Source organism: Trachinotus anak, unplaced genomic scaffold (assembly GCF_046630095.1).
Source record: "Trachinotus anak isolate AG129_WGS33_773 ecotype Australia unplaced genomic scaffold, CSIRO_AGI_Tana_v1 ptg000021l, whole genome shotgun sequence".
Taxonomy (NCBI): Eukaryota; Metazoa; Chordata; class Actinopteri; order Carangiformes; family Carangidae; genus Trachinotus; species Trachinotus anak.
This window is the reverse complement of record NW_027273872.1, coordinates 22,811,882-22,838,336: the sequence shown is the minus strand read 5'-3', so window position 1 is coordinate 22,838,336 and position 26,455 is coordinate 22,811,882. Positions and strand designations below refer to the sequence as shown.

The window sequence follows — 26,455 nt, the reverse complement described above, 5'->3', positions numbered from 1 at the left end:
ATGGCATATCTACCTGCTTAATTATTTAACGATTCTTGAGACAAGCTGCATGTAAGGATGTCTTTAGGCATTAAAATGTGCAATCACATCCGGAAAAAAAAAGTGTTTTAAGGTTGTTATGAATTGAATTGATGAGATATTCCAGAAAATCTGGATGTTTTTGTGTTGAAACATACCTTGTTGTGAATGATGTGCTTTCAGCTATCATGAGACAAGACATCTGACTGGAAACATACCATTAGTGATTTTAATACCAAAAAACTTGAATGAATAAATTATCAAACTGTGAAAAAGTGTAGGGCAATCTACAAAACTGTTCCAATAGAAATAATAATACATCAAATTTTGTGATTAATTCATAAAAGAGCTCCAGTGACAAGTGAATACAATCAAATATCTTATGAACCAAACCTGAGGCAGATGTGAGAAATAACTGATTAATGAATCTTAAATGATCGCTGTTCCAGGTTCTGAAACTGTGTGTAGTTTATATATATATATATATATATATATATATATATATATATATATATATATATATATGTATATTAGCTGGGATTGAAGAGTTAAGCATAATCCCAAGAGAATCCAATAGTCATTCAAATAAAAACGGTATTTTCCCAATAGGCAAATGCCTTTCTTTCATTTTTGTGAATACACAATTCAATAATAAAGATGGTGTGTAAAGAGTAAGTTAGATATGCTGTTTCCACTGCCTCGGGGCCTGTGGTTATGGTTAATATGGTTAATATAGTGCTTGAATAATATTATCTGTTTTGGGAACTGGAATGAGGTTCATTCCAGGATAAAGGCAACGCTGGTTTTTGTTTAGATGAATTGTCCTGCTATGTGAAATCGGCATTCCCATTTATCACCTGTGGAGAGCAGCAATAGGCATAGATGAGTGTAAGCTGCTTGGCTTTCAGTAGAGGAAGAAGGTGGAGACGTCACATGGAGAGATGCGACCAGCAGTAGCTGCTTCTCCACTAATCACACAACAGTAACGTAACTAGCAACTACCAGCTAACCTGGCTAGCTACATGGGTCGCCTTTGAATTATTATACATTCGGAATTGCAAACCTGAAGAAAACAAAAGCAGGATTCATAGACAGTACAAAACGGGACACAACATCACGGTCACAGACAGTTATCGTGGCCTCTTCTTGCATCCAGCTGGCAGGCTATTTTGGCTAGCGAGCGAAGCCAACGATAGCAAACTCTGCCTTGGCTAGCGTCAGGCTAGCCAGCTAGCTAGCTAGCTACTAAGGTCGCTAACGGTGGTTAGCTAGCTAGCGAGCTGTAGTAACTTGCGTCATGGATGAACTAATCGTGGAAGTGAGGGGAACAAGTGGGGCATTTTATAAGGTAAGTAAATGACTTTTGTTGAGCTTTGTCACCTCACTCACGACATTGTGCACAAACGTGTAGCTAACTAACATGAAATTACCATGTCGGACTAGCTAGGAAACATTTGTTTGTATCAGCGGGCCTCAGTTGTTCTGTCCAGCCTCCACCGGGACGTGGAGGCTGGACATCTGTAAACAAAGCTAACATTAGACTGCTGCTGTAACATCAGTGCTGCTAGCTGAATGAGTGAGTTACTGGTGATATTGTCGGTACTGAACCAGCGCAATTGTTGTGGTGTTGATAACGTTGACGTGGTTGTAATCTTGTATTATCTGTAAATTGATGGGAAGTTGGTTGCAAATACACAAGGGCTATAATTCGGTCATGGTTTATGTTTGTCAAACTTACTCAATTCAGGATAACAGCAGCAAAAATTGGATATTGTTTCTGTGCTACCTGCACGTTTCCTTAATGTGCAGGCAGTTTTATCAACACAGTTGAAGTTACATTGAAGAGTCAACAAGTAGGATGAACGGGAATTTTGGATATTATACTTTTGAGTCTTTGATCGTAGTACTACAGTAGACTGAGGATAAAAAGTGTCTTCAGCAAACCAGGGTTATCTGACCAATATCTGCCCAAATGTCTACGAGCAAGAGTCTTGCTCAAAGACTGTTGGGCAAATATTGATATTCAGGTGTTGATCCCATTGCTTGTGTTTGTCAGTGGTTGGAGAAGTACTTAAATCCTTCAGGTTATTATAATAGCAAAAGTTTTGCAATGGGATAAAAACATTGTATAAGGAAATGAAGGGGGAGAAACAAAAAAGCAGGAAAGACAGAAGGTCAAAAGACAATAAGGAAGGAAATAAAATAATTACCCATATCTTAATATGAATTCATGTTTTCATTTTTAAAACTTTTGAGTATAGCTGAGTAAACCTGGCAGTGTAAAGGAAGAAAGTTACAGTTACAATAGCACCAGCTAAAATCCGCTGACTGTGTATTTAAGGTAGCTCTACAAATTTGTTTGCAGAGAAAGTCAGCCTGAATTGTGATTGCTTGCACCTTTTTGTCATCTTTCTAGAAGTAGAAGCTGTTGCCAAACTAGTATAAGGCATATGAATGCAATGAATGCACAGTTCAGCCACCAGAAAGCATTCTGGGTTGTAAGAAATCTTGAGTCAGCCAGCAAATCTCCATTGCACTTGACTGTTGCCATGTACACTGTTGACTCCTCATGCTACATTCAATGCCAGCTTAAGAGTTTTAAATGTATGAAGAAATGAATACTTCACAAAAACATGTTTCTGATTAAAAATGCCCCGTTTGGATTTTCCTTGGCAATAAGTCAAGTTAGAGGTGTGGGTGTACTTTTGTCTCTCAGCTGGGTAAGGCACTGTTGCATCTATTCAAATCATTGTATAGATGCAAATAGTGTTGTTGACCTGCAGTTTGAAAAACAGGTGTTATTATTCAATTTTTCAGAAATGGTTAGACAGTTGGCAGTAGATTATTTTCCACACAAACATTATATCCACACAAATGCATATATTTGAGATGTGGTCAGGGATTACACACATCTGCATCTGGACTACTGTAGGAGTAACCTGGTTTTAAAAATTCCAGATGCATTGAGTTATTTTACTTTCTTTATGGAGATCTGAATGGGGTTTTTAAAATTAGTTATTATTAAATAGTAAGTGTAAAACAATACATGTCATTAACTAAATAATGTTCTTAGACTATACAACTATACCATTAGATATGGAGATTAAATTAGTGGCTTTTGCTGTCTACCTGACGACACGTCACCCAGTTGATCAAAAAATCCCCAGTGTGTGAATAGAGCTGTAGGAGACAGGGATGTGATTCTTACAGAGCCACACTGGTGCTGTACAGTAGTTCATTTAGTATGAAAGCGGACTTTGATGTGAGCCTGGGTCCAGGATGCTAATACCGAGCTAAATTTGGTACATGTATTGGGTTTAATCGAGCCAAATAGGTTGCAGCTTATTGCAGATCACATGCTTGTTTTGAGGTTTGTTTTTAAAGGAAACTTGAAATACACAATTTCTGAATCTGAAAGCTTTAGTTGAATGATTGTGAGGGTGTATGTTGACTGTGGAATTTATTTTTTATGGTCTTTTAGATATACATTTCTGGAAAATTATTCATCTTTGGTATCACAATAATATTCAAAATATGCTATGGTCATTAATGAACATATTAAATATTATTACTGCATTCATCTGCAAAATGACAGTAATACTGAAAAAAAAAATTGACAGATGTTTCAACCTATTCATGCAGTAAATTAGATGAAATGGTCATTTGACAATTAGTTGTCCAATCATTTCATCCATTAGTTTTGGTGGTAGAATGTGACTACCACCAGAAGACACTGAACAGCATTAATAAATCTTACGGTTCTCAATTTTACTGAAATGTACACAGATTTTAAAGATGATAGAATCGAATAGATTATTTTAAAAAACTGTGTATAGATTGCAGCTAAGTGTCTGCACATAACACTATAGCATCTAACAATACACTCACTGCCTTTGCAGTTTTTCTTTTTCTTTGAATCCTGTCACAGTTTTGGCCTGGTGAAATGTGGCTTACAACCTCAGAACTTCGTTCCTAAAACTGCCAGTTCAAACAGTCATAGATCTGTAAGGAGCAACGTTTGCAGGTTTACAGCACGATTATGGGTCAGGGGGGTCATAATGTTAACACAGTTCAACAGCTTTCCCTGTGTCTTTTGGGATTTTGAGAAGCTCTCCTTTTGGAAGTTTTTGCTTCATTTCATCCACTACCCATAGGCTAGGTTAGGCTCTCTATCACTCTCTATTCCTCCTAGGCATTGCGTGTCCTACTTGCAGTACTTGACACACATGGATGCAGACTGTGTGTAGAGAGACAGAAGCAAACCTGACTTGAACCGAAAACCCAAAAAAGAAAACAATTTAGGCTGTTTGGTTGCTAACACGTTTTGGACTAGTCTGCTGAATTGCAGCCCTTTTACATGCTTCAGTGTAAAGCTCCTATTGGTTATTCATACAGGTATGTCAAGTCCTGGTTTTTCTGATGTTTGTTATTCCCCTCTGTGATTCTTGAAGGCCTTTGTTAAGGATGTACACGAAGGATCGGTCACTGTGGCATTTGAAAACAAGTAAGTAATGCACACGCAGAACAAATTATAACATATTGTGAGGTGTTGCCTTTGCCAAAGATGAAATCCAAACTAATTTTTGCATTTATTTTTTGTCCCTCTGTACTAGCTGGCAGCCAGAGCGTCAGATCCCATTTCAGGATGTGCGATTTCCTCCTCCAACAGGGTTCTGCAAGGAGATAAATGAGAGCGATGAGGTTGAGGTGGGACTCATGCAATACCTTCACATATTAAAAAAAAAAAAAATGTAAATGACTACCAAAGACAGCTGATTTAGGACAAAGATGGTATAGTGAGAGAGCAAGGGAATAAGGACCCCCAAGAAGTATTTCAAGCTCATTGTTTACCTTTTTTTTTTTTTCAAAATAAAATACCTGTTGTTAGTGAGAAGATGCAGATCAACTGTGATTTTTACTTGGCTATTATGTTCTCACACATTAAAAAGTGATTTCCCACAGCAAAATTCTCAAAAAGGTCTTAAAGTCCTCCTTTAAATGGATTGGATTAAAAATAAGTACATTTTCAACTGATTGCATTAAATTTGTACATTGACTTGTCCTTACCACTTGGCTCTGTGTCAGATTCCTGTAATCGTCTTAACTTTGTGTAATGGGTGGAAAGTTTTGGGGAATTTACTCTGTGTGTGCGTTGCCAGGTATATTCCAGGGCTAACGACAAGGAGCCATGTGGATGGTGGCTGGCCAAGGTTCGCATGGTCAAAGGAGAGGTAGGGCTCAGCATACATTATCTCTAAGGCTCATTAACACTCACAGTTTACAGCGTAAGTCTTAAGTTATCAGTCAAATCAAAACATTACCAGGCAGCATGGCAACAACATCACTGGTTTGTCTATCCATAAAAATTCATACTATACTGCTGCAGTGACTTCATTTTCCTTAAAAACTCAGGCTTAACACTGCTCTGCTGGATGCATTAATGTCGCACCTGTTTTCTTTGAGTCCTGCATTACTGCTCAATGTCAATGGCTTACAAAGTCCATGAGTTTTAGAATACACACTAAAAACATAAAAAAGTTCTTCCTCTAGCGCCCTGAAGTCGCTCCGCGTGATAATAAGTTATATAAGTATACAGTCATTTCCCTGACTCCAGTTTTTGTTATTGTAGATGTTAAGTTGAGTTTCAGCTATTGAACAAGTGATTGGGAGACTGAATTTAGGCTAACCTGTCAGACACGACTCACAGCTCTGAACTGTTCTTTTTACTTCTGTTCCCCATTTCTGTCTTTGTCCTGGTTTTACACTCTATCTCATCCACTGTCTTTTTTTAATATCTGTTGGTCTTTTTCCTTCTCTCTCTCTCTCTCCCTCTTTCCTTCTCTCTCTTACCCACATTCTTTCCAGAAAATTTTAATTAATTAGGTAGTTAACACTGATAATTATATTTTATGTATGGATTTGGATTTTTTCCCCCAACCTGCTGTTGCACATTTTGCTTTTTAGAGTGTGCAGAACTGGATCACTCTGACACTGTATTTATTTGTCTGTGTCTCTAGTTCTATGTAATAGAGTACGCTGCATGCGACGCTACATTAAATGAGATAGTGACACTGGAGAGGTTACGGCCAGTCAACCCGAATAAACCAGCCACAAAAAACACCTTCATCAAGATCAGACTGGATGTACCTGAGGATCTACGGCAGATGTAAGTTTGATGTATAGACATGCACACACACAAATACTTTAAGTCCACCAAATACATCGCAGGGCATGTCAGGAACTTTTAGGTAGGTTAGGTAAATTCCAATAGGATTTGTACTTAGACATTGGGCTTATGCAAGATACAAACTCAAGGAACTTGAGAAGTAAAAATCCTTTACAGTTCAGACTGGACAAATGTACAGACATTGGCACTAAGAGCTAATGCTCTGTACCAACTGTGCAAGTGCAAATTAAAGCATTAGAAACTGTCAAAGTTTTGAATTTTAACACCTGTGTGGATCAGTATATTGCTTTTAGCATACACCCTGCTGTAACCACATCTGTCAGGGGACCATAGTGTCAGAGTGTTTATATGTTGCACAGTGTTAATGCCAACAGAGCAACAGTGTTATATTACATTTATATGACACCCATATATGTAGCAACAACATAAGATGGTGTAAGCCACATTGTTGTTGGTCTTCATTGTCTAAACCCTGTAATAATCAAACTTTTATAAGGTGTTAATAATAAATGGCAGTGATTGGGCTTCACATACACATGTTTGTGTTACACTCCGAAAAGACTAAATAAGACTTTATTATAAGGCTAGCACAACTGCAGATATGTGCACACTTTCCCTAAACAATCAGTAATGATTACTGAATTACTGAGGGTCATGAATTAATACAAGAATTTGTGTAACTCTGTTTTGACAGGTGTTCCAAGGAGTCGGTACACAAAGACTTTAAGAAGGCTGTGGGAGGGTTCAGTGTCACCTATGACTCAGAGAAAAAGCAGCTGGTCATCTTGGTATAAAAACTCTCGTGTGCCCATCCCTTGAATAACATTTTCTACACATAATCCAAATCTGTGTGACTGTGTATTACTTAAAACAACATCACATCATTTTGTAGATGGTCTCCATTGCTAACATATTCTACATTTAGAAACTGTGTGTAAGACGGGTCTTGGTTGTTTTTCACAGTCAGTGAATGAGGTCACAACGAAGCGGGCCAACATGTTGAGTGACATGCACTTCAGGAGCCTCCGCACCAAACTGTCTCTCATGCTGAGGAACGAAGAGGCCAGCAGGCAACTGGAGGTACACATCTACACAAACACACACACACACACACACACACACACACACACACACACACACACAAAAACATGATGCTTACGGACGACCACAGCTTCAAATTTATGTGTGTGTTCATGTACATTTAATTTGATAATTTTGCAGCTAAAATGATACATGATAGATTTCTTAAAGGATTTGTCATCCCATAATTCCTATATAAATATAATTTATATATAATTTTTTGTGTGTATGTTTGTTTCTACAGAGTTCCAGACAGCTGGCATCACGATTTCATGAACAGTTTGCAGTTCGAGATGATTTAATGGGTCTGGCCATTGGGACTCATGGGGCCAACATCCAGCAAGCTCGTAAAGTCCCTGGAGTCACTAATATAGACCTGGACGAAGAAACATGCACCTTTCACATATACGGAGAGGTAGGAGGGCTCGACTGACACACTGATAGATCTAGTACAAACCATGATTCATTTACCCTCTATGTGTACATCCTTCATTATCTGGAAAAACAAGTTTCAAAGCTTCTTGTTATTTGTATTTTTATGTTTAACCCATTAAGACCTAAGGCCCCCTCTAAAAAGTGTAAAAACATGAGCTAAAAATCATTTGAGAAATCATTTTATTGTAAGTCATTGGTTTGGTCTTGGAAATTGATTATGGTTGGAAAAACAAGCATTTTTATTAAATAAAAAATATTAACTTTTAAAAATTTTTTATTGATTTAAAAAAAAAAAAAACAATAGGGTGAAGGCAATGACTTACTATAAAAGCCAAACGTTTAAGTTCTAAAATGACCTTTCTCAGGTTGTCAGCCATTGTCCAAACCACACCTTCAAAAACATTTCTTTGGACTAAAACCACTGGAAAGAACAAACAAAATACATTTCCCATAATGGATTTCACCTTCCTTTCACCTTCACAAATTTCAGCGACTCACAATGCTTTTCATTTGTCACGTCTTAAAAACAACATAAGAATATACTACGTGTGTAAAACTAATCTGCTTTTAAAAAGAGAAACACGTGTACGCCACGTCCGGGCTTAATGGGTTAAGTTAAACCTGAGTCAGGTAATGAAGTGACACAATACAGTATGTTTGCTCCGTGGTTGTTTGTCTAAGGACCAGGATGCTGTCCGTATAGCCAGGAGTTTCCTGGAGTTCTCTGAAGATGTCATCAAAGTTCCCCGGAACTTAGTAGGTGAGAAAATCACTCAGCTGAGACAGTGAGCTTATTCATGTGGTAACTTGAATTTATTTAAGGATTAGCCACATAATTAAACTTCAGAGTCCCAGCAGACTGTGACTGATGTTTTTTCCTTTACAGGGAAGGTGATTGGCAAGAACGGTAAACTGATCCAGGAAGTGGTTGATAAGTCTGGTGTGGTGCGGGTTCGTATTGAGCCTGAAAACGACAAAAAGCCTTCAGCAGCAGCGGCGGCGGCAGCAGACGAGGTCAGCAGGAAAGAAACATTGGTTTTATCTTAAAACCACTAACTATCGACTGAGCTACATGACACAACACAACCTCGTTATTTAGTAAAAGCATCATGCTGTTATATAATAAGAAATCATTAAAGGGGTTAATTTTAATTGTGAGACCTGACTCCAATAATAGATACAACTGAACTAGTGATATTATCTAATCACTCTCTTTTCTGCTTCACACCTCTCTTACAGGGCATGGTGCCATTTGTATTTGTGGGGACCAAGGAAAGCATCTCCAATGCTACAGTACTGCTGGACTACCATCTCAACTACCTTAAGGTTTGTGTAACTACGAGTCATAACAACATCTTGCATCAGATGTTTTAATTTCTAACCAGTCACTGCCCTAAAGCTGTGAGAAATATCAAAAGATGAAGAAATAAACCTAACAGCATAATGCTCAAAATTACATAAATTAAAGGTTCAGGGAGCTGAATTATTTGATCAGCTGATTTTGATTTAACAGCCTTTAGTTTTAGTAGTTTTGGTCCAGTATTTACTCAGTTTTTTTTATCTTTTTGATACAATACTAAATGTTTTAAATACAATATTCTTAAGAGCATACTGTGAACAAATTCATGTTTTAATTTATATATTTACACAAACCTTAGTATGATAAGATTAGATACTGGGTTTTTGGACTTTAGTGGTTTATTGTTGTAAATGTTATATCCTGGTTTTAGAAAACTGGATAAGCGCTTACTCCAGTTATGGAAAACCTGAATATGCCTCCTTGACCCTAATTAGTTGGTCAATATAGCATGATTCTATACTTTGAAGCAAGGTGAAACTCGTGATTATTTTAATGTGGATAACTTTTTGTTTCTCATTTTTGCCTTACTGGTAATCAGATGGAGAAGCCCAGTCCATCATAGTGGTAAATTAAGCAGAGCTGAAACAAAGTGGGCTCATTCTCAACCATTCTCAACCAGAAATGTCAGAGAGGAGTCAGTCTATCATTGCAGGCAACCATAAACTTTAATAATATGAGAATCGTGTGTACAATGGTGTTGAATAACTGGGTTAGTGTGTTCTGTACCTGGATAAACAGTCTAATTGTTTCCAATCGTCCATGTCCGCAGGAAGTGGATCAGCTTCGTCTGGAGCGTCTTCAGATTGACGAGCAGCTGAGACAGATAGGAGGGGGAGGAGGAGGAGGGGGGACAGGATCTCGAAACCCTAAAGAAAAAACCTACGTGTTTGATAACGGCATGGGGCTGGGTATGGGTAGAGGAGCAGGTGGAGGGGGAGGGAAGCCCTACACAGGAGGGGGAGGAAGAGGTGGACGAGGGCGAAGAGGAGGAGGTGCAGCTTTTGCTTCAGGTAAAGTGAAAATACTAGATCCTGATAAACAACAAGTGAATTCATTAAAAAGCACATTTTTTAAAAACAGCACCTGTATACTAAGGGAAACTGAAGCACCTGAATTTAAAATGCCTATCTCAAGTTCAAGTGTTTGCCTCCTACAGTGCGCTCTAAGTGCTCACATAGGGTTGGATGTGAAAGACACAATGACTAAGCAAATCTCTGGTATAGACTTAGGTTATTTTCAGCTGAATTTGATGAATGCAGTGACTCATTTCAGGGTGAAATAAATGTTTAGATTTCTGACATTCTAATGGAAAGTGCATAAAACACGCAGCTTGTACAAGGCTATAAGTACTGAACAGAGTTTCTCTACCCCTGGCAAAGACATTATAATAAAACTAAACAATTAATCAGAGGTTAATAACACGTTGTCTTTCTGAGGCAGTTTAATGAGGTTTGACTTGTCTACTCTGTCCCCCAGGCACCAACTCAGAGGCATCCAACGCTTCAGAGACTGAGTCCGACCACAGAGAAGAACTCAATGATTGGTCGCTGGCCCCCACTGAGGAGCTGATGACAGGAGGCGGAACCCTGCCCAGACGGACAGATGGGAGGAAGAGAGCAGGCGGTGGAGGACCGAGGGGACGAGGGGGGAGAGGAAGAGGAGGAGGGGGGTATAAAGGTGGGTGGTAATTATTGTTTGCAGTCATTGATGTCTTCAGCAGGTGTTTTGGGGAATTTATAGAGACACGTTAAATATTTCCAGTGGAAAAGCCTGATAAACTTTTTCTTAAGCAGTTATACAACAGTTTTCCTATTATTTTTCCAGCATTTAACTGGAGATAAAGCTAATTTTGAAGATAATGAATGGAAATGATCCTCATTGAAGTGGTATAAAAAGAAGAGAAGAAAAGAAAAGAAATAAATTAGTGTGGTGAAAGGAAATAAATAAATTTGAGATGCATTTCATCACACTAAAGCCTGAAGAATAGACATGAATCAAATAATGAGATCTCTGTGGACCCCCTTTGCTAATAAATTCTCATTATGAGTGTTTGCTTTTCAAGGAGATCCACGTTTATATAGAAACTAGAATTACTGCCTCGCAGTTGTCTGCCTCCACCAACCAGTCCAGGTGCAGTTAATTAGTGTGTGAATTAAAGCCACAGTGACCTTCACTACCAAATTCTCTTCACCTCATCATTGAGTCCAAGTGAAAATTTAAAGAAATTCCCTGAAGGTGTTACGAAGACATCACGTTCACAAGAATGGGATGGACAGATGGACAATCCGAAAACATAATCCCTCCGGTCATGTCTGTCTCTGACCACATCTGTCGCCAGCAAGGAGGCAGAGAAAGAATTTTGCCTGAAATAAATCTAATTGCAATGCTCATAAATGTAACCCTGCCAACGCCTTAGACATGTAAGGACATGCAACGGTTTTGGCTGCATGACAGTGATCCAGGAATTGTGGAATATGTTTGTCGCTAATGGTCAAGTTGTGGGAATACGGATAAAGCCTGCAGGTTGAGAATTAGTTTTTTTTTTTGTCTTGGTTTAGGTGAGGACATGCAGTGGGGTGAGCCAAGACCTCGTCATGTCAGAGACCCCAAGACAAGAGGACAGGAAGACACCTTACAGGTAAAACACACTTTCACTCTCAGAAATGTCTTCTTTTTAGGGCCGTTAATCGTAAAAATGTCATGTAAACTCACTTTAGAGACAGGCAGCTTCACCAAGTTCTGTGATGTCATCTGTTCTTAAATGGACATGAATAATGTTAATTATCTTGTAACTACAGAGCATGTGGGATTATGTCAGACAGGAAGCAAACACTTGGTGCTAATAGTGAACATGTTAGATGTGGGAGAAAAGGGCGAGTGTAAAGACCTCGACAAACAATAGCCAAACATTTATGACCAGACGTCTGGGTCATGAGAAGCCTCCTTTTGTCTACCTCTATGTGGAATCAAGAAGCCATTGTCTCAAAAAATAAGTTTAATAGGCAAATCTTCAACCATTAAATAGCATATATAGTGAATGAAAATACTACGGGGGGTGGGGCTTAGCAAGCATGCATTTTTCTCTTCCAATTGAACATGTGCACCGTGGGACCAAACTGCGCTGGTTTCCTCTCTTCCCACAGATCCGTGTTGACGGTAACAACGAGCGTAGCGTGCAGCACTCGTCAGGGGGGCGAGGAGGAGGAGGGCCTTCCTCCTCACAGGGTGTCGTCGGTGGCGGTGGGGAGGGCCCGTCCCGTCATCATCATCAGAGACCCATCAGAGACCGAGGGATGAAGAAGGACAAACAGGACGCTCCTCCGCTGGTGAACGGAGTGTCGTAGATACACCACTGGAGGACCCTTTCACTTAGACACACACACAGGCAACTGGTCATAAACCATTGCAGAGTCTCAGTCTCTCTCGCTTTTTCTTTCTCTGTCTTTGTCAAACACATGAATACACATATTTCATCAGCATGGAACGTTCCTGTAGTGAGACCGGAGGCTGTCTGGTGTCTGCTGGTCTGCTCTTTCGAGGTCTGGTCTTTGAGCGTACCAGTCTGGTCTCTTGACTGGTATGGTTTCTTGCGTTCTTCTGTGGAGTCACAAAAATAATCTGTACTTTTTTGGACAAAAGGAAAAAGAAGAAGAGGGATTTAACGAAAGCTCATCTCACAGAGGCATTAACCCCAAACATGCTCTCTACCATCAACAGCAAATATTTGTTTTTTTTGGGGGGGGAGTTTTTCAACTAAATTAGGTTATTTTTGACACCGCCCTGTTCGAAATTCCTCACACAAGAAAAGAGAAATGAGGAATTATAGCCACTTCAGAAGGAAGAATGAAAGAATGAAACATCTCAAATTTATTTTAATGAAAAAAGGGGAACTGTAGAAATAGAACAGCACACAGTTTAAGGAGGTGGCGTCACCATTTCCCACAGGTTGAGGTTGACCAGCAAATTTATTTTTGCTGGTCTAAAACTCCAAAATCCAACATGTGGGAGTCATGCATTTATAATGTAACTGAGAAAGTCATTCAGCCTCTTTCAGGTGCATTTCCAGATAGACTTAATGAATAATCTACAAAACACAAAATCTTTTTCAGAAGGGGCAGATGTATTTTGGTGTAGATTCTACATATGGTAAACGCATAGCTGGGAACTTAGGATTCACTCAGCAGTGAAGGATTTAACCCATCTCATCATTTAAGTTGTCTGTGTTTTGTTTTCTGTTTCCTACATAATGTAAAAATCCTTTATTCTCTTCAACTGTCGGACCAAGCATGCATTTTAAAAAAATACAGGACATAACGATGGAGAAACATAAATCTGAGGCACTTTGATGCAAATACACTGTTGACACAAAAGCTTTTACTAAAGCAAAGGGAGACAGGATACCAACCTCTAAGAGTCTTCAGCAGCTTGCAAAATGTGATGAACTGCTGTCCTATTTAAAGTCAATCATCCACCTGTCATGATAACTGGTCACATGACTAGGCCAACACACACACACCTGCAGTAACAACAGTGAATCTCAAACTCCTTCCTTAATGTGATCACATGAGCTTTTCTTTAATTTATGAAAACCTTTGTATTTAACTTTTTGTGTCACAGTTAGTATTACTGCAGTGGAAACCTAAGTTATACTCTGACAAAATAAAACTTTGGTTTAAGTTTTATTCTTCCTGGTTTTCCAACTTATTCTGGGCCCATCCCTCTTAATGAAACATGTTTTGTAATCATATTTTATTTTGTTATTCTCTTGGCTACATTTTGTAAATGACGCTCTGATTTCCTACCTAAGTCCCTATACATTTTCTTTCAGGTTCAACAGATCCTGTGCACTGTTGTAACCATTATGTGCTTGCAATCCTTGAATGAAACAACAATAATAAGGTTTTTTTTTTTTTTTTTAGTGTTTCTCGCCGCTGATATTTTTAATTGCACTCCTCCACTTCCTGCTTTTGAAGTGTGGGACTGTCACAGTTAAGTGAAACCACTCCAAGCTTAAGTATAAAAGCAGGTTTACAGAAGCAAGGTTTTTATCCATAGGTGCAGTTAAATTCCCTCTGTGTTATGAGTTCATCACAGTCATTGAGCTGCGGCCTCTCCGTTTTCTGCCAGTCATGTAGCTCATAATGAGTCTTTTTTAAAATCTTTGTGCCTTCAATTTATGCTCCTCCATTTCTATGAATCTGGCCCATTCTAAAAAGCACTTGGCTACGCTGAATAGATCAAAACTTTTTATACTGTCTGCTTGAACCTGGTGCAACACCTCTACTAGCTCTTTTATGTTCAGGACATTGTGTACATGGGTGTTTCTTATATGGCTGCTTCATTCTGTGACACTGTATGCATTTATTACAATTCCTTTGGGGAGATCAAACGGTATAAGATGACTCAGACAGATTCTGGTAATGCATTTTGTCCCACACAACGTCCAGTCTTCTAATCTTGCTCCTGACTTGTCTGCCTCGTGCTACAGCTTTGTGACTTACTGACATAGACGTAAACAAACAAGAGGACTAGACAATCGTGTCATTAAATAGCTGAAAGTGACTTTTCTAACCAGTGCAGGTTTTCAGACATCAAAGGAACGTCAGACAAAACAAAAAACGTTTCAACCTGCTGTTCAGTTGACACCTTAGAGAGTCTCTGACTTAATAAATATTCTGCATGGAAAGATCCTTAGTTGCATTATCATCATCATCATCATCATCAAAAGAAATACAATTGAGGAGGCATGAAGGCCTTTATTGATCATTTACACTCTGAGTTGACCCAAATTGTATCCTGAATCAAACTGACTGCAGTAACTTTAGATGGGCTAGTGTAGGGAGTATTTGTGGATTTACAATTGAAAAAGATTCATAATAACATTTGTTTGGATATTTTTTGAAAAAAACTGTTGAAATGTGAGAAAGTCACTGTAAAACAAAAAGCAAAGCAAAAAAAAAAGTTTCTCAAGGTTTCTCTGTGCATTCGTAGGTTCATTGACATTTCACAAAAATACTGTATTACATCAAATTACTGTAATTCGTAACTGCAAAAAATATAGTATCCAGCTGTAAACTGGAAACCAGCAGTGTACCAGTGATTTTTAGTTAAATGTTGTGTGCTTATGTTGTGGAATCGAGTACTTTTACAGGTTAAATCTATTCATCCAGTCGCTCCCGAATGATTTAGCCTATAAATCATTCGGGAATCATTTTGAAAAGTTAGTCTGCAAATTTAGCCTCCTTCTTTGTGGTGCCCTTAAAAGAATAGTGTGACATTTTTGGACAATAAGCTTCCTCGCCCTCTTGTTGAGAGTTGGAAGACTGGATTGAAACCATGTCATGTGCTAAATGTATAGCTTGAACCAGAAGGTGATTAGCTTGACTTAGCTAAAGGCTAGAAACGGGGAAACATGTAGCTGCCTTTGTCTAAAATTAACAAAATCCAACATCTTTAAAGTTCACTAATTCATTAGTAAACTAAATCATTAATATTTTGTATTTTTTTGTTTTAAAACCAGAATTTTCAAACAAAAAATTGATGTTTTCATGCTGGAAGAGTCTTTTGGCAGGGTGCAGTAGCTTCTAGGCTAGCAGCTTCCAGTTTTTATGCTAAGCTAAAATTACTTCCTGCTATCTCTAGCTTGAGACTTTATAGACAGACATGAGAGTCATATCAATCCTTTATCTGACTCTTTGCAAATAAAGAAATAAGCACATTTCCCAAAATGTCAAACTATAATTTTAACAAACTGCTTTCATTAGGAGTCTTATTAATTAGGCTAGCTAGGCTGGTCGTATTGTTTAAAAATATAAATTAAAAAAAAAGTTGTCTTTCATGTTAGAAAGCTGTGAATGCTCAGAGAAACCTTACCATATTTTGTGTGACATGTGCCTTTAATTGTGGCTAGTATCACAACCTAGACATGTAAATCAGGGATGATGAGGACAAAGTGAGACCGACCAGATTGGTAAAGATGGCTATTTTCTGAAGTGACATAATTAATTATCACTGGCAAAGCTGAGCATTTCTGAGCTTCCTCTAAACTCAAAGGACAGGTGTTAATTGTAGGTGATTTTTGGTTCACCAGGAAACAGCCATCTTTTACCACCTGGTCCTGTTTAAACACTGAAGGTGTTGTTTCCTTGTACAGTCAACAAACATAAGCCTGTAGCTTATGACCTGGTTCAATTCATCTGTGAAATGGATTCAGTAACTTTTGTAGATCAGCGCAGTTCATGACCTTGAGTGGCAACTTTGGCACCTTTGGCCCTATTTCAAAGTCAAAGACGGGCAATCTCCATGCACACCGCCTTTTTAAAAAAAATGTAATCTTGAAAAGCAAAATGCGTGTGACCCAGTGTAACTTTATTCCCTATCTCTCTTTCCTTCCTGGAAAGTAACCGAAGTAATGAAAGGAACTGAAAAGATTTCAGAGGTTGAGCCAGGTCTTTTCTAAACCAGAGATCAGTGAACCTTCTTAGTCTTGCAATGCATGCACATCTTTTATTATGGATTTTGGAAACATTCAGTAGCTTTGAACACGTAAAAAAAAAAAAAAAAAAAAGACAAATTTAGTTTTTTAATCAGTGTTACTTTGTCTCATTTGTCCTTGACCTAAGACTGGCTGGAGTCAGGGAGCACCCAGTGACAACCACCAGCTTAGTCAGTGACACATGGGAAACTTTTACCTTTTAGAAAATGTCTCCAGAAACGGTTGAAACATGAGTCATGAAACAGGCTTTTTTTCTTTCTTTTTTTTTTTTTTTTTTTAAGATTAATTTTCCTTTTTCAAATGTATTATTGGTGTCAGTTTCTCTATCACTAATCTGTTAGGACTTTTGCTTTCACTTGGTGTTCACACTGCAGCCATTTTTACCCAGTAAGCATTCTCTGCAGTGCATCGACAAACTGCTCAAGTGAAAGTCACCTCTATATTGTCAATAGAGCATCAACAGTATGGAGTTGCTTTGTATTGTAAAAAAAAAAAAACAAAAAACAAAAAAAAAAACAAAAACATGATGGAAAAAAGAAGGGAGGGTGGCTTACTGTATATAATGATGTCATTATTTGTCTGAGAAAAGATTTGTACTATTGTTTCAAATGTGCACTTATCCTGATATTTTCTTTTTTGCCGTTTAATATCAGTTAAATGCTAGAGCTCTTGATAATAAACTTAATGATGTGTGAAAAAATAGCAGGGTCGAGTCACACAAAGCTGTCATTAATATTGAAATGTCCTTAGTGCTGCACAACTTGAAAATAATGTTACATTACAGAGAAATGGTGAGTTTATTTTCTTTTATTTTACCTGATGGGAAAAATCCACCCCAAAACTGACTTGGTTGGCATGGTAACAGTTTAGGTTACCAGCACAGCGATGAAATGCATCCATTATGTCCATTAAAGCTTAAAATGATACTTATCCATATTATATTATTAATGACACCTGTGGATTTGGTCAGTAATTTGAATAGGTTGTTTTTCCATCATAGAGAACAGCTGTTACAATGAATTGTAATAACATGTTTTCACAACGCCTATAGAAATTTCACAACCCATTGCATCACAATCCAATTCTCCGCTGTCCGACCTAAAGCTCAGTTGGTTCCAAGTATTTGGATACTTTTGTTTTTCCTGCTGTGAAAACTTGTCAGTGTTAGGATCCACGGCAACTTTGAAACTTTTAGAGATGATCTTTCAATCCCACAGAGGTTGAGTATTTGATGTTCAAATCATTTTGGGTACATTTGTGAACTTGGGAACAGTGACTTGACAAAAGAAAAAAAAAATCCACTTTCTTGGTTTTTTCGAGGGCTTTCAACCACATTTCATGGTCTTCCACGGCAGGTGGAGGTTGTCAAGTTGTCGTTCACAACCACCTTTAGGAAGATTGTGAGATGCAGTTTAAAAAGCCCTTAAAAAAGGTAGTAAGTGGACCTTTATTTATAATGTTTTTGGGTGGACTGTCATTTTAAACCAATACCCCCAAATTATTGCTGAGGTTAGTTAAGGTTTAAAGGAGTAGACTGAATTTTGGGGAAATTGACTGTCAGTGCGCCAAGAGCTACAGCAGGAGAAACTTAGCTTAGCTTAGCTTATCATAAAGACTGGAAGCAATGGGAAACGACTAGCATGCGTCTCCCCAAAGTTTGAAAAATACCCAACTTCTCTTAATCCAACTAATGCATATTTCATGTGTTTATTTCAAATACTAAAAGCAATGTAAATAGTTGTAGTTCCAGCACACAAGTCCGGTAAAAACCAGAACCTGTGCTGATTCAACAAATAAGATACAGCTAGTCAATTAGTGACTTTTGAAGGAACTGCTATGTGCATTTTTGAACTTTGAATGGAGCCAGGCCAGCTGTTTCTCCCTGCTTCCAGTGTTGATGCAAGGCTAAGCTAAGCTTAGCGTCTCCTGGCTCCTCAGTATGTACAGGCATGAGTGATATCAATTTTGTCATCTAACTTGCTTCCAAAATGTAACTTCTACTAACCTTGTAATGAAAGCAAACATCAGTCTTACCTTTTAGCCTGTACCGCAGCTGAAAAGTACGCCGTGAAAAGTTTGCCTCCGGCAGTAACTTAAGTATGTGAATTATGTTTTATGGTGGATTTTTCCCATTTTTAAGATGATAAACATGTCTTGTACATGTCCCTGGACTTGATATATAGAGACCCAAACAATTTTAATTAAGGTTCTTTTTTTAGTCACCACAGTTACAGATAATAGAAAGTGTTCATTTTGGATTCCTTTAAGTTAGTATAATTTCTTTCTTTTTGGCTGGTATAAATCATAAGTTTAAGCAAGGAAGCTGCTGGTGAAGAAACTTGTCTCCTAAAAGCTAGTTCCCCTCAAACTAGCAAAAAGATCCACATGCAAGTTTGATGCATTTGGAAGGTGTTGGGACTACAGAATCTACAAAGCTCCTACCTTCACATGTACTCGGTTGTCACATTAGTGACGATGAATCTTTGCATCTGTGGCTTCAACCTGCTTGTTGGTGTATTTGAATTTGTGCCTCCAAACACCAGGTTTAGAGTGTATGTAAGACTTTTTAAAATGGTGGTTTGATTTTTTTAGGGACATTACTAACAAATCATAATGCTAGTTCAAGGCTTGTACTATAGTGGAAAATGTAAATTTAAAAAAAATGAATGACTGTTGTATGCTGACCATTTGGGGTCATTGAAGAATCGGTGCTAAGGAAGCATTTCTATAAGGGAGATTTCACTAAATGGTCTCCTATAACTGACCGGTTGTGACATTGTTATCCAGTCTTGCTGTTTTCCAGTGGTCTGCATTGGAAACATAAAACACAAGTACAGTTGAGATCATGGCAGATAAGAACAATAAGAAATGTTCCCTCTTGGTCTTGTATCTAGACTCATATTGAAAGTTGTAGTGGAAACATTTCCATAGAAGTAGGTATGTGAACCATTTGGGATCCCAAAACAAAGTGTAAGACAAGGAACAGCATGCTTATGTTTTCTGTGTACATTTTGGTTCTTCCTGGCAATGTAAGGTGTCGTATAGGGTACCTACTAGAAATAACTAACAGGGATCCCAAATGGCACTTTGAAGACCACTGCTGAGTACATCCAAGTTTTGCATATATACTTTTCATAACATTCAACTTGCACTAGCTTGGTTTGTTGTTTTGGTGTGACACTGTCCTCAATGCAATCCTCTGTCCTCAGCACATTAGAACAGTACTACAACATGTAATTTGGTAGTCCAAAGTAGACTGACACAACCAAAACTGTAAATTTTAATAGAGTAATGGTTCTTGAAATAAGTAAATTACTGTTACTCACATGAAACATTTAATATTAAAATAGATGACAGGTATTGTGTGGTCTGCTGACACATTTTATGAACAGGTGCTTAAGATTGTTTAAAAAACTTCTGAAATGTGTGTTCTTCCAATTATATGGTCTGTTAGAGGCCGATCGAGGAATTAGATTAGAGATTTGTAGCTTCAGACATTTTGGATCTTTCCAAAATCACCTTTATAAACAGACTGTTGAAATAACTGATGGTGAAATACATTTTATCAGGGGGGTTTGTGGTTTACAGAAAGTATGTATTGGCAGCTGTTCGCATAAGGAAAATTTTGTTGTCAGTTGACAAAGTTAATGATAGTTATAGGGTTTTGTTCTCAAGAAATATTGTGTGTCAAGGTTTTTTTTTCCCCTGCAGTCTGTGATTGTCTTTAAGGGTGTGCTGTTCTAATGTCCTGGTGTACAGAGTATATTTTCTACCCATCATCCAGTGGGTTGCAGAAGGGGAATGTTAATGACCTAATCTGCATTTGCGTGAATAATGTTCATTCTTCGCCAGCCCCAGAGGATGTTCAAATATGAGCAAGGCATTAGACTGAATTAAATTAAGTTTTACTCTCAAAGCTACAACACTGCATTGTGTTGTCTGGCAAATATGGTCAGGTGATGGAAGTATAGACCCAGCCTCATCCACAAACCTCGACTTTGACTTGACTCCCAAAGAGATTCTGTCTTAACAAGAATAAATGCTGTATATGTCAAATGCATGAGGGCAATGCAGAAAGCACAAGAATTTGACTTGGGGAGTCCCACTTCAGTTCAGAAACTTAACTTCTAATAACTGTTATCTAGGACCATGAGACCATTTTGCATCCCTTCTTCACTAAGCATGTAGTCATGTTGGGATTGCAGCATGGTTCGTGTGGAACCAACAGAGAGACGATGACCCAAAAATGTTCTTGCCATTGTTTGGCATCCCATAGCAGATTTTAGCAGTCATTTATTTGCAGAATATTTTTTAACATTAACAAAAACTAACTAGACACATTGTGTGCTGTTCAACAGTGGAGTGCCAGAAAGTGACGACACACAAAGAATCTGTAGATACTTAAAACCAGGGTAGTCAAAAAAAGCTGTAAAACCTTGTGTGCACTTTTGGGCATTTTTTGTTTTCTTTTGTACATACTACTAGCATTTAAGATGTTTGGGTTGACATGTCTGGTTATAGTGCAATATATTTTGTATGCAAGCAGTTTCAATAAATAAAGGTCGATCTTCCTCCGTCAGCTCCGCCTGATCTCTGAGGGTTATTTGTTTCAGGATGTTACTTTGCGAAAATATCGGAGCTAAAGAAAAGATGTTTTTAAAATGTAGTGAGTTATCTGCCTTTATTTGTACCGTCAGGTCAGTAAAGGTTAATGGGCACACCATGTGAACTGATGCAGAGAATAAAAGGGCTTTTGGATTTCTCCAAAACAGGATCTTACAAGACAATGCATTTCTTTTAATAGAGACTGATGGGTGGCAGCAGATAAATGCATGGCTTAAATGTAGCAACCTCTTTAGTGACTTGACCTCATGCTGAAAAATAACTGCCAAGTTTCAGGAAAATTGATAACATTCTCCCCTTCATGAGTTTTTGCATTGAATAATGGCCAGAAGTGTTTTTTGAGGGCCAAAACCATTTTGTGATGTCACAGTGACCTTGACCTTTGACCACCAAAATCAATCAGTTCATCCTTGAGTCCAAAACAATGTTTGTGCCAAATTTGAGGAGGTTCCTTCAAGTTGTTATTAAGATATCCAGTTCACAAGAATGGGATACGGATGGATGGACAATCTGAAAACATAACGTCTCCGGCCCTGGCTGTCACCAGCGTGGAGGCACAAAATCAAGTCTTGTTTACTTTTACAAGAATATTAATCCCATAGCCGTGTCTCATTTCAGGCGACGCATCCTTCAGAGAACGTGGCCTACCAACCATAGATGGTCTGGCCTGCGGAGGATTTCCACTTTGCATCATGAGCTGTGCCCACACTTAATGTTGTGTCAAAAAGTGCTGCTCCTGATTTGAGCTGAAACCTAGTACTTACATTTAAAAGTGTAATCCTTGGGATATGTTAGCATTGCTTGCTGCCATATTATTTTCAATACCAGTGCGCAATGAATCTTGAGATAGGTTGGGCCACAAGGAAAAGAAGGCTGCATTTGTTGGCTGCATTTGAAGGAGCCTTTGTGACAAAATTGGTCCTCAAATGCAGCCTCCGACGGATGCTGCCCCTAAATTACGACACAGCTATTGACTGAGTGAGTGAGGCCTTTCACATTACGCACAGACATTTGATCCATTGTAAATATAAAAATATTGATTGGTGCAGCTTTATTGTGTTTAAATCCATGTGATGCATTTTGTTTAAAAGGCCCTGCTTGGTCTTGAACACGGTAATTAGGTGTCTTTGTTGGAACGCAGACGCTGCTTTTGGAAAACAGAAGACAACAAAAAACATTGATGTCATCACCATTTATTGTGGCACCTGGGTTGGCCAATGTGACCCCAAGGTCCCTTACCTTCCATGGTCACTTCAATGATACACCCTTGAGCCATTCATTACAGCTGTGTATGATAAAACACCGTGGCCTTGAATAGGATAGGCATGTTCGGTCCATTAGTGAAATGACCACAGGAGGATACTGAAAGAAGATTGTTTTATGAGGCACCCCTGTGGAGCCATAGAGCGCAGTGACAATCAAGAGCCAAGGCCAAACTGTTTTGCTCCCCTACTGCTCCTGAAATTGGACAAGGAAAAACTCCTCTTGAGTGCAGCATAATAAGTGTCCTAAAAGACTGGATACTAAAAATGTGAGGAACATCAAGGACACTTTAGTCCTGTTTGCAAGTACCAACTCACTGACAACAAATGAGGAAAATCTCCTGCTCATTACTGCAGATGATTAGTAATTACACTATTGCATGAAAATGATTTTTTTAATTTAAGCTATTATTGACTTACTTATTAGTAATGTAGAAACAGAGGGTGGACTGGTTGACTGACGTTGGCAAAAGAGACAAACTTTCTTCATGCAGCTGTTTTACCAGCTCACTTCATCACAGGCTTTAGTAATGTTATTGATTGGTATCTTGTATCTGAAAGGAGGCTGATGAGAGTGGTTAAAACTGAGCCACAAAATCGAATGTAAAACCAGAATTTGCTTGAGGATGGTAAAAGCTACATGGAGCTGCAGAGTTGGGTGATAATGCTCCGTCCATGAATGCCAGCGACCACGTTCACATTACACACTGTATGATTCATTGCTTACAGTAAGTTCTGAATTGTAGAGCTTTGATGTTGAACAAAGCAACATTTGCTTTGAAAAATAAAACACTATGATGCTTTCCAGTAAATGCTAAATGATTCATCCAACCATATGTGCAGCAGTCACCTTTCTTTAGTCAGTCTCAATCCCCAACCTTACCATTAACATTAAAAGTCACTGGTGATAAATTGAGATAATTGCATTTAACATTTATTTCCTTACCGCTTTAAATGAGCTGATTCAAAAAGCACAATTACAAGCTACATTTAGCTCATGGGCTAGGGTCAATCATTTTACAGTAAAAGCACTTCATGACAGGCAATGTGAAGTGCATGTCTACATAGCAGATATACACTCACAAAGCACTTTATTAAGAAGACCATGTTAAAACTGGGTAGGGTTGTTGCCAAAACAGCCTTAGCTCTTCATGGATTCCACAAGATGTTGTAAACTAAATCCTTTGAGATTCTGATCCATGTTGATGTGACTGTGTCACATTATTTCTGCAGATTTGTCTGTTGCACATCCATGCTGCCAATCTCCTGTTGTACCACATCCCATGTTCTACTGGATTCAGATCTGGTGACTGGGGAGGCCACACAGGTTCACTGAACACACTGCCATGTTCATGAAACAAGTTCAAGAAGACTTTTGCTTTGTGACATGGTGCATTATCAAGTTGGAAAAAGACATTAGAAGATGGTAAATAGTGGCATTCAAATTATAATCGACTGACATTACAGGGCTCAAAGGGTGCCAAGAAAACATTCCCCACCCCTTTACACCACCACTACCAGCCTGGACTGTTGACACAAGATAGGTTGTCTCCATGGATTCATGCTGTTATTCATACATAAGCTACATTTTTCTGGTCTTCAACTGTCAAGTTTTGGTGAGCCTGTGTCCACTGCAGCCTCCGATTTCTGTCTTGGCTGACAGGAGTGAAACCTGATGTGGTCTTCTGCTGATGTAGGTCATCCACCACCAGGTTCAACGTGTTGTTGATTCTCAGATGCTTTTCTGCCTTTCTGTCAGCTCCAACCGCTCTGGCCATTTTCCTCTCATCTCTCTCATCAACAGGGTGTTTCTATCCACAGAGCTGCTGCTCACTGGATGCTTTTTGTTTTTGGCTCAATTCTGAGTAAAAACTCTAGAGACTGTTGTGTGGAGATCAATAGTTTCAGAAATAGTCAATCCAGCCCATCTGGAACCAACAATCATGCCAAGTCACTGAGTGAGATCACATTTTTCCTCATTCTGATGTTTGATGTGAGCATTAACTGAAGCTGCAGACCATTATCTACAGGATTGTGTGCATTGCAGTGCTGCCATGATTGGCTGATCGGATAACTGCACGAACGAGCAGGTGGAAAAGTGTTACTAATAAAGTGTTCACTGGATGTACATTAGAAATGAAGAGTTTTATGCCACAAAAACCTTAAAAGCTGCGCAGGCCAGCTTTTGCTTGGCTGACATGTAAGCTGACACGACTATGTTTTTCAAAATTAGAGAGATATTTGGAGGCAATATGTTCTTTCCCTGGTAATGTAACATAATCTAACTTCTTTTACTTGTTTGTCAGAGGAGGTGCATAACAACCTCTGCAGACAGGTATTTTGCTTTGGAACAACCTACAAGTTCAGATTCTTACCATTTTTATGGCCTGAGTCACAGTCACTGCTGGTTCACGGCAGGTTTCCGGTAAGGCGTAGACATAAAACCTGAGAAAAGCAGCAGGGAGAAGTGAGAAATAAAAGGAAGAGAAAAAGGAAGATATATTTTCAAACGAGGGATGAAAAGTGTGATTCAACTGACAGGTACATTTCAGAGTGTAATACTTATATTTAGCCACATGGGGGAGCTGTGGTACTGCCTTCACTTACCACTCCTCCTACACCTACCAGAGAGAGAGAGAGAGAGAGAGAGAGAGAGAGAGAGGAGAAAGCTTGGGCACATATTGAAAATTCATGACATGCACTTCTCAACTTCTGCAAGATACACAGCAAGTACAATGAGCTCAAAGCTGAGAACTCGCTCCTTCCTGACTATTTTATCAGTTTGTATTTCTGTTCGCCTCTGTGTCTGTGTGTGAATCTCTCACTCCATATCATCATTCAAATATACATTTCTGGCCCAGATGTGGCTTTAACAATACTGAAAAAGACACTAAATAAAAAAATGAAATCTCTAAACAAACAGCCACTCTGGTTGAGTTAAAGACACTGTAATGAGCTGGAAATGAATTTATGTGAGTAGCTCTCTGTATATTTGCCCTTAATTATGTTTTATCTTAATGTCTCTATCTCTTTATTATCACCTCATTCTCCATCAACTCATCCTGGAATTGCTTTTTTAAATTCTGCTACATCTCTCTATCCTTCCCTCTCCCTCTCTCCACTCATTCTTTGTCTCTCAGTGTCTGACCTAGTTTTGGACAAGCTTTCTTACACACACACACACACACACACACACAGAGAGAGAGACACACACAAAACCAGTGTTCCTGCAGGTGCTTAAAATCCTTGAAAATTGGTTGAATTTGGATGTGGTGTTTTTGAAGTCTGAAAATGTCTGGAATTTTGATTTGTGAGGTTGAAATGGCTGGAATTGATCAAGGTCATGAAACTGCACTTTCAGACAATATTGCTTATGGCTGGCAGTGTTTTATTCCCATCATGCTCGATGGCTAACACTCTTCTCTTCTCTTCTCTTCTCTTCTCTTCTCTTCTCTTCTCTTCTCTTCTGCTGTTTGTACTTGCAGAGTGTGATGCAGAGTGGTGCTGGCATGTTGCCCCAGACCAGACCAAAATACTCACGCACACATGCACACACACATGCACACACACATGCAAACACAGTGACACACCATCCAAAACAAAGACACAAGCACACACACACACACAAACTCCACATTAAATCTTCAAATATTATTCCTCATACATTTGGTTCTTGAGCTCTCTCATCACGGGTAGAAACACGCAAGCTTTTGTGTGGGAGGACTTTTTTAAAGGAGAGGACAGTGATGTCATAGGAACCACAGTTACAGCTACTGCTACTGCACATGCTGAGTGAGAAGTTTCAACCATCTGGTCAATCATTATTCATAGCGAGGCGTAAACAGTAAAACGTGCCGCTGGGCATGTGTTGCAGCAAGTGCATGACAGAGAGCGAGGATGGTGGGCTGCTAAACTGTTATTAACACGCTTGAACATCAGATGATCTGAAACAGAGGTGAAGTGGTGGGATAAAGACACGAAGCAGGTGATAAGTA

General features: G+C 38.7%; 1 protein-coding gene across 1 annotated transcript; it reads left to right on the top strand.

Moving 5' to 3' along the window:
* Nucleotides 1–681: 681 nt before the first annotated feature.
* fmr1 (fragile X messenger ribonucleoprotein 1) lies at nucleotides 682–21,154 on the top strand. The gene is made up of 15 exons (XM_071457161.1): nucleotides 682–1,366; nucleotides 4,470–4,522; nucleotides 4,632–4,725; nucleotides 5,178–5,249; nucleotides 6,036–6,184; nucleotides 6,900–6,993; nucleotides 7,169–7,285; nucleotides 7,530–7,700; nucleotides 8,402–8,480; nucleotides 8,607–8,734; nucleotides 8,960–9,046; nucleotides 9,850–10,090; nucleotides 10,557–10,757; nucleotides 11,639–11,718; nucleotides 12,224–21,154. Exons 1-15 carry the CDS (start codon nucleotides 1,316–1,318, stop codon nucleotides 12,422–12,424), a joined length of 1,818 nt encoding a protein of 605 aa, XP_071313262.1. The 5' UTR covers nucleotides 682–1,315; the 3' UTR covers nucleotides 12,425–21,154.
* Nucleotides 21,155–26,455: the final 5,301 nt, after the last annotated feature.

What these genes read in the sequence shown, in the direction of transcription:
- fmr1 (XM_071457161.1), top strand. Translation starts at nt 1,316, where the DNA reads ATGGATGAACTAATCGTGGAAGTGAGGGGAACAAGTGGGGCATTTTAT. An exon ending in CAAGTGGGGCATTTTATAAG is followed by an intron (nt 1,367 to 4,469) that starts GTAAGTAAATGA and finishes TGATTCTTGAAG; the next exon opens with GCCTTTGTTAAGGATGTACA. An exon ending in AGGTGCAGCTTTTGCTTCAG is followed by an intron (nt 10,091 to 10,556) that starts GTAAAGTGAAAA and finishes TCTGTCCCCCAG; the next exon opens with GCACCAACTCAGAGGCATCC.